Source organism: Silurus meridionalis, chromosome 28, assembly GCF_014805685.1.
Source record: "Silurus meridionalis isolate SWU-2019-XX chromosome 28, ASM1480568v1, whole genome shotgun sequence".
NCBI lineage: Eukaryota > Metazoa > Chordata > Actinopteri > Siluriformes > Siluridae > Silurus > Silurus meridionalis.
In genome coordinates, this window is record NC_060911.1 from 14,717,843 (window position 1) to 14,727,684 (window position 9,842).

General features: G+C 48.7%; 1 protein-coding gene across 1 annotated transcript; it reads left to right on the plus strand.

The window, feature by feature from the left end:
- LOC124381204 (mucin-5AC-like) lies at positions 1 to 9,619 on the plus strand. The gene is made up of 8 exons (XM_046842622.1): positions 1 to 20; positions 410 to 530; positions 3,021 to 3,128; positions 4,380 to 4,439; positions 4,746 to 5,678; positions 6,743 to 7,373; positions 7,488 to 8,108; positions 9,594 to 9,619. The coding sequence occupies exons 1-8, from the start codon at positions 1 to 3 to the stop codon at positions 9,617 to 9,619; spliced, it is 2,520 nt and encodes an 839-aa protein (XP_046698578.1).
- The last annotated feature ends 223 nt before the right edge of the window (positions 9,620 to 9,842 follow it).

Genomic DNA, 9,842 nt, shown 5'->3' on the forward strand with positions numbered 1-9,842 from the left:
ATGAGAATTCTTAAATTTAGGTGAGAAATAATATATTACTACACTACTCTGAAAACTTTTTCTTGAATTTAATGATTTATAGATTCAATCTGTATTTAACGGTGATTGTTTTGTAGGAGTGGTTCTACTGTAGCAGAATCCATTCTTGAATTTAATGAAAGTGCTGACACCCAAACTAGCAGCACGATTACAGATGTCCTTGTTAACGTGGCAAACACCACAGATTTAAACATTACTGCAGATTCTATACGTGTCAATCAGGTTTCTGGTCAGTATGCACCTCACAATATATTGCTTTTTTAATAAAATTTTGTACTTTTAGAAACTTTTATTTCACTTTAAATTCTTAACCTACAGTGGCAACAGACCCTTCTACAACCGAGAGCACAACTACAAGCGCTCCTTCAAGTGAGAGCACAACCACAAGCACTGTCACAACTCAGAGCACAACGACAAGCGCTCCTGCAACCGAGAGCACAACCACAACTACAAGTGCTGCAACAACCAAAAGCACAACCACAAGCGCTCCTGCAACTGAGAGCACAACTACAAGCGCTCCTGCAACTGAGAGCACAATCTCAACTACAAGCGCTCCTACAACCGAGAGCACAACTACAAGCGCTCCTACAACCAAGAGCAAAACTACAAGCGCTCCTGCAACTGAGAGCTCAACTACAAGCGCTCTTACAACCGAGAGCACAACCACAACTAATAGCGCTCCTACAACTGAGAGCACAACCACAACTACAAGCGCTCCTACAACCGAGAGCACAACCACTATTACAAGCGGTCCAACAACCGAGAGCACAACTACAACTACAAGAACTCCAACAACCGAGAGCACAACTACAAGCGGTCCTACAACCGAGAGCACAACCACAACTACAAGCGCTACTACAACTGAGAGCACAACCACAAGCGCTCCTGCAACTGAGAGCACAACCACAAGCGCTCCTACAACTGAGAGCACAACTGAGACCACAACTACAAGTGCTCCTGCAACTGAGAGCACAACTGCGCTCCTGCAACTGAGAGCACAACCACTACAAGCTCCTACAACCGAGAGCACAACCACAAGCTCCTACAACTGAGCACAACCACAACTGGCGCTCCTACAACTGAGCACAACTACAAGCGCTCCTACAACCGAGAGCACAACCACAACTACAAGCGCTCCTACAACCGAGAGCAAAACCACAACTACAAGCGCTCCTACAACTGAGAGCACAACCACAACTACAAGCGCTCCTACAACCGAGAGCACAACCACAATTACAAGCGGTCCAACAACCGAGAGCACAACTACAACTGGTCCTACAACTGAGAGCCCAACCACAACTACAAGCACTACTACAACTGAGAGCACAACCACAAGCGCTCCTACAACTAAGAGCACAACTGAGACCACAACTACAAGTGCTCCTACAACTGAGAGCATAACCACAACTGCTCCTGCAACCGAGAGCACAACAACAACTACAAGCTCTCAAACAACCAACAGCACAGCCACAAGCGCTCCTACAACTGAGAGCACAACTGCAAGCACTTCTTCAACCGAGAGCACAACTACAAGCACTGTCACAACTCAGAGCACAACGACAAGCGCTCCTGCAACCGAGAGCACAACCACAACTACAAGTGCTCCAACAACCTATAGTACAATCACAGCTACAAGCGCTCCAACAACCGAGAGCACAACCACAACTACAAACGCTCCAACAACCTATAGCACAATCACAGCTATAAGCGCTCCAACAACCGAGAGCACAACCACAACTACAAGCGCTCCAACAACCGGGAGCAAAACCACAACTACAAGCGTTCCAACAACCGAGACCACAACTACAAGCTCTCCAACAACCGAGAGCACAATCACAGCTACAAGCGCTCAAACAACCGAGAGCACAACCACAACTACAAGCGCTCCAACAACCGAGAGCACAACCACAACTACAAGTGCTCCTACAACTGAGAGCACAACCACAAGCGCTTATACAACTGAGAGCAGAACTACAAGCGTTCCTGCAAGTGAAAGTTTTACTTCAAGTGCTCCTGCAACCGAGAGCACGACCACAACTACAAGCGCTCCTACAACCGAGAGCACAACCACAACTACAAGCAATCCAACAACCGAGAGAACAACTACAAGCGGTCCTACAACCGAGAGCACAACCACAACTACAAGCGTTCCTGCAACCGAGAGCACAACCACAACTAGAAGCACTCCCACAACTGAAAGCACAACCACAAGTGCTACTACAACCGAGAACACAACTACAAGTGCTCCTGCAACCGAAAGCACAACCACAACTACAAGCACTCTCACAACTGAGAGCACAACCACAAGCATTCGCACAACTGAAAGCACAACTACACGTGCTCCTACAACTGAGAGCACAACCACAACTACAAGCTCTCCAACAACTGGGAGCACAAACACAAGCGCTCCTGCAACCGAGAGCACAACCACAACCACAAGCGCTTCCACAACCACAACTACAATCGCTCCTACAACTGAAAGTACAACCACGAATGCTACTACAACTAAGAACATAACTACAAGTACTCCTACAATCGAGAGATCAACCACAACTACAAGCGCTCCAACAACCGAGACCACAACTACAAGCTCTCCAACAACCGAGAGTACAACCACAACTACAAGCGCTCCAACAACCGGGAGCTCAACCACAACTACAAGCGTTCCAACAACCGAGACCACAACTACAAGCTCTCCAACAACCGAGAGCACAACCACAACTACAAGCGCTCCAACAACTGAGAGCACAACTACAAGCGCTCCTGCAACTAAAAGCTTTACTTCAAGTGCTGTTGCAACTGAGAGCACAACCACAACTACAAGCTCTCCTACAACCGAGAGCACAACCACAAGCCCTCCAGCAACCGAGAGCACAACCACAACTACAAACACTCCTACAACTGAGAGCACAACCACAAGTGCTACTAAACCCGAGAGCACAACCACAACTACAAGCGCTCCTACAACCGAGAGCACAACCACAACTACAAGCGCTCCTACAACCGAGAGCACAACCACAACTACAAGCGCTACAACCGAGCACAACCACTACAAGCGCTCCAACAACCGAGAGCAACCACAACTACAAGCGCTCTACAACCGAGAGCACAACTGAGACCACAACTACAAGCACTACAACTGAGAGCACAACTACAACTGAAAGCACAACCACAAGCGCTCCTACAACCGAGAGCACAACCACAAGCGCTCCTACAACCGAGAGCACAACTACAAGTGCTCCTGCAACCGAGAGCACAACCACAACAATGAGCACTCCTACAACTAAGAGCACAACCACAAGCGCTCCTACAACACCTTCAGTAGTGGCTGCAGCATTTAACTTGACCTTCAGCATGAATGATCCCTTTGTTGAAGCTCTCTCCGATCCCAACTCTAATGAGTTTAAAAACAAAGCTGCAAGAATCATTAACACGGTATGTTTTATTGGTGATGGAAATGATAAATAATTTACAAAACATTTTAATTTTTAAACAAAATAAATAAACTACTACCTGAAAAATTCCACTGCCATATGACAAGTCGAATATTTGTGTCTGTATCTGACTTACTCGTTAGCTTTAATAATACCAAGGTCCAAAAAGGACAGAACTAAACTGCCAATGCAGATGAGCTCAGGCTTTATGAAATGTCTATTTGTTTTCAACTAATTATATTTTACAGCTTGAACCAATTTACAGAAATTCCTTTTCAAACTTCATCCGAATGAGAATTCTTGAATTTAGGTGAGAAATAATATATTACTACACTACTCTGAATACTTTTTCTTTACTTTAATGATTTGTAGATTAAACCTGTATTTAACTGTGATTGTTTTGTAGGAGTGGTTCTACTGTAGCAGAATCCATTCTTGATTTTAATAAAACTGCTGACACCCAAACTAACAGCAAGATTACAGATGTCCTTGTTAATGCCGCAAACGCCACAGATTTAAACATTACTGCAGATTCTATACGTGTCAATCAGGTTTCTGGTCAGTTTGCACCTTACAATATATTGCTTTTTAATAACATTCTGTACTTTTAGAAACTTTTATTTCACTTTAATTTCTGAACCTACAGTGGCAACAGACGCTTCTACAACCGAGAGCACAACTACAAGCGCTCCTTCAAGTGAGAGCACAACCACAAGCACTGTCACAACTCAGAGCACAACGACAAGCGCTCCTGCAACCGAGAGCACAACCACAACTACAAACGCTCCAACAACCTATAGCACAATCACAGCTACAAGCGCTCCAACAACCAAAAGCACAACCACAACTACAAGCGCTCCTACAACCGAGAGCACAACCACAAGCGCTCCTACAACTGAGAGCACAACTACAAGCACTCCTACAACCGAGAGCACAACTACAAGCGCTCCTGCAACCGAGAGCACAACCACAACTACAAGCGCTTCTGCAACCGAGAGCACAACCACAAGCGCTCCTACAACTCAAAGTACAACCACAAGTGCTACTACAACTGAGAACATAACTACAACCGAGAGCACAACCACAACTACAAGCGCTCCAACAACCGAGGGCACAACCACAACTACAAGCTCTCCAACAACCGAGAGCACAAATACAAGCAGTCCTACAACTGAGAGCACGAGCACAACTACAAACGCTCCTACAACTGTGAGCACAACCACAAGTGCTACTACAACCGAGAGCACAATTTCAAGCGCTCCCTCAACCGAGGGCACAACCACAACTACAAGCGCTCCTACAACCGAGAGCACAACCACAACTACAACTGAAAGCCCAACTACAAGTGCTCCTGCAACTGAGAGCACAACCACAAGCACTCCTACATCTGAGAGCACAACCACAACTACAAGCGCTCCTACAACCGAGAGCACAACCACAATTACAAGCGCTCCTACAACCGAGAGCACAACCACAATTACAAGCGCTCCTACAACCGAGAGCACAACTACAAGCGCTCCTACAACTGAAAGCCCATCTACAAGTGCTCCTGCAACCGAGAGCACAACTACAAGCACTCCTACAACTGAAAGCACAACCACAAGTGCTACTACAACTGAGAACATAACTACAAGCGCTTCTACAACCGAGAGCACAACCACAACTACAAGCGCTCCTGCAACCGAGAGCACAACCACAAGCGCTCCTACAATGGAGAGCACAACCACAAGCACTCTCACAACTGAGAGCTCAACCGCAAATGCTCCTGCAACCGAAAGCACAACCACAACTACAAGCGCTCCTACAACCGAGAGCACAACCACAAGCGCTCCTTCAACTGAGAGCACAAACACAAGCGCTCCTACCACCGAGCACAACCACAACTACAAGCTCCTACAACCGAGCACAACCACAAGCACTCCTACAACCGAGAGCACAACCACAACTACAAGCGCTCCTACAACTGAGATTACAACCACAAGCGCTCCTGCAACTGAAAGCCCAGCTACAAGTGCTCCTGCAACTGAGAGCACATCCACAAGCACTCCTACAACCGATAGCACAACCACAAGCACTCCTACAACTGAAAGTACAACCACAAGTGCTACTACAACTGAGAACATAACTACAAGTGCTCCTACAACCGAGAGCACAACCACAACTACAAGCGCTTCAACAACCGGGAGCTCAACCACAACTACAAGCGCTCCAACAACCGAGAGCACAACCACAACTACAAGCACTCCTGCAACCGAGAGCACAACCACAAGCGCTCCTACAACTGAGAGCACGAGCACAACTACAAACGCTGCTACAACTGAGAGCACAACCACAAGTGCTACTACAACCGAGAGCACAACTACAAGTGCTCCCTCAACCGAGAGCACAACTACAAGTGCTCCCTCAACCGAGAGCACAACCACAAGTGCTCCTACAACTGAGAGCACAACCACAAGCACTCCTACAACCGAGAGCACAACCACAACTACAAGCGCTCCTACAACTGAGAGTACAACCACAAGCACTCCTACAACCGAGAGCACAACCACAACTACAAGCGCTCCTCAACTGAGAGTACAACCACAACCACAAGCGCTCCTACAATGGAGAGCACAACCACAAGCACTCTCACAACTGAGAGCAACCACAAGTGCTCCTGCAACCGAGCACAACCACAACTACAAGCTCCTACAACCGAGAGCACAACCACAAGCTCCTTCAACTGAGAGCACAACCACAAGCGCCTACAACTGAGAGCACAACCACAAGCGCTCCTACAACTGAGAGCACAACCACAAGCGCTCCTACAACCGAGAGCACAACCACAACTACAAGCGCTCCTACAACCGAGAGCACAACCACAAGCACTCCTACAACTGAGAGCACAACCACAACTACAAGCGCTCCTACAACTGAGATTACAACCACAAGCGCTCCTGCAACTGAAAGCCCAACTACAAGTGCTCCTGCAACTGAGAGCACATCCACAAGCACTCCTACAACCGATAGCACAACCACAACCACAAGCACTCCTACAACTGAAAGTACAACCACAAGTGCTACTACAACCGAGCACAACCACAACTACAAGCGCTCCTGCAACCGAGAGCACAACCACAAGCGCTCCTACAATGGAGAGCACAACCACAAGCACTCTCACAACTGAGAGCTCAACCGCAAGTGCTCCTGCAACCGAGAGCACAACCACAACTACAAGCGCTCCTACAACCGAGAGCACAACCACAAGCGCTCCTTCAACTGAGAGCACAACCACAAGCGCTCCTTCAACTGAGAGCACAACCACAAGCGCTCCTTCAACTGAGAGCACAACCACAAGCGCTCCTACAACCGAGAGCACAACCACAACTACAAGCGCTCCTACAACCGAGAGCACAACCACAAGCACTCCCACAAACGAGAGCACAACCACAACTACAAGCGCTCCTACAACTGAGATTACAACCACAAGCGCTCCTGCAACTGAAAGCCCAACTACAAGTGCTCCTGCAACTGAGAGCACATCCACAAGCACTCCTACAACCGATAGCACAACCACAAGCACTCCTACAACTGAAAGTACAACCACAAGTGCTACTACAACTAAGAACATAACTACAAGTGCTCCTACAACCGAGAGCACAACCACAACTACAAGCGCTTCAACAACCGGGAGCTCAACCACAACTACAAGCGCTCCAACAACCGAGAGCACAACCACAACTACAAGCACTCCTGCAACCGAAAGCACAACCACAAGCGCTCCTACAACTGAGAGCACAAGCACAACTACAAACGCTCCTACAACTGAGAGCACAACCACAAGTGCTACTACAACCGAGAGCACAACTACAAGCGCTCCCTCAACCGAGGGCACAACTACAAGCGCTCCCTCAACCGAGGGCACAACCACAACTACAAGCGCTCCTACAACCGTGAGCACAACCACAATTACAAGCGCTCCTACAACCGAGAGCACAACCACAATTACAAGCGCTCCTACAACCGAGAGCACAACTACAAGCGCTCCTACAACTGAAAGCCCATCTACAAGTGCTCCTGCAACCGAGAGCACAACCACAACTACAAGCACTCCTACAACTGAAAGCCCAACTACAAGTGCTCCTGCAACTGAGAGCACAACCACAAGCACTCCTACAACCGAGAACACAACCACAACTACAAGCGCTCCTACAAACGAGAGCACAACCACAAGTGCTCCTACAACTGAGAGCACAACCACAAGCACTCCTACAACCGAGAGCACAACCACAACTACAAGCGCTCCTACAACTGAGATTACAACAAGCAGTCCTGCAACTGAAAGCCCAACTACAAGTGCTCCTGCAACTGAGAGCACAACCACAAGCACTCCTACAACTGAGATCACAACCACAACTACAAGCGCTCCTACAACTGAGAGCACAACCACAAGCACTCCTACAACCGAGAACACAACCACAACTACACGCGCTTCAACAACCGAGAGCACAACCATAACTACAAGCGCTCCTACAACAGAGCACAACCACAACCACAAGCTCCTACAACCGAGCACAACTACAAGCGCTCCTGAGAGCACAACTACAAGCGCTCCAACAACCGAGAGCACAACTACAAGCGCTACTGCAACCGAGAGTACAATCACAACTACAAGCGCTCCTACAAACAAGAGCACAACCACAAGCGCTCCTACAACTGAGAGCACAACCACAAGCACTCTACAACCGAGAGCAACCACAACTACAAGCGCTCAACTGAGAGCACAACCACAAGCACTCCTACAAGCACTCCTACAACCGAGCACAACCATAAGCGCTCCTACAACCGAGAGCACAACCACAACTACAAGTGCTCCTACAACTGAGAGCACAACCACAACTACAAGCGCTCCTACAACCGAGAGCACAACTACAAGCGCTCCTACAACCGAGCACAACCACAACTACAAGCGCTCCTGCAACCGAGCACAACCACAACTACAAGCGCTCAACAACCGAGCACAACCACAACTACAAGCGCTCCAACAACCGAGAGCACAACCACAACTACAAGCACTCTACAACCGAGAACACAACCACAAGCGCTCCTTCAACTGAGAGCACAACCAAGCGCTCCTACAACCGAGAGCACAACCACAACTACAAGCACTCCTACAACAGAGAGCACAACCACAACCACAAGCGCTCCACAACTGAGAGCACAACTACAAGCGCTCCTACAACTAAGAGTACAATCACAACTACAAGCACTCCTACAACCGAGAGCACAACCACAAGCACTCCCACAACCGAGAGCACAACCACTACAAGCGCTCCTACAACTGAGCACAACCACAAGCACTCCTACAACCGAGAGCACAACCACAACTACAAGCGCCTACAACCGAGAGCACAACCACAAGCACTCCTACAACCGAGCACAACCACAACCACAAGCGCTCCTACAACCGAGCAGAACCACAAGTACTCCTACAACCAGAGCACAACCACAACTGCGCTCCTACAACTGAGAGCACAACCACAAGCACTCCTACCGAGGCACAACCACAACTACAAGCTCCTACAACCGAGAGCACAACCATAACTACAAGCGCTCCTACAACCGAGCACACAACCACAACTACAAGCACTCCTACAACTGAGAACATAACCACAAGCGCTCCAACAACCGAGAGCACAACCACAATTACAAGCGCTACTGCAACCGAGAGTACAATCACAACTACAAGCGCTCCTACAAGAGCACAACCACAAGCGCTCCTACAACTGAGAGCACAACCACAAGCACTCCTACAACCGAGAGCACAACCACAACTACAAGCGCTCCTACAACTGAGTACAACCACAAGCACTCCTACAAGCACTCCTACAAGCACTCCTACAAGCACTCCTACAGAGCACAACCAACTACAAGCGCTCCTGCAACCGAGAGCACAACCACTACAAGCGCTCCTACAACTGAGAACATAACCACAAGCGCTCCTACAACTGAGAGCACAACAACTACAAGCTCCTGCAACCGAGCACAACCACAACTACAAGCACTCCTACAGAGCACAACCACAACCACAAGCGCTCCCACAACTGAGAGCACAACCACAACTGGCGCTCCTACAACAAGAGCACAACCACTACAAGCGCTCCTGAGAGCACAACCACACTACAAGCACTCTCACAACCGAGAGCACAACCACAAGCACTCCCACAACCGAGCACAACCACAACTGGCGCTCCTACAACCGAGGCACAACCACAAGCACTCCTACAACCGAGAGCACAACCACAACTGGCGCTCCTACAACCGAGCACAACCACAAGCGCTCCTCAACCGAGGCACAACCACAAGCGCTCCTGCAATCGAGAGCACAAC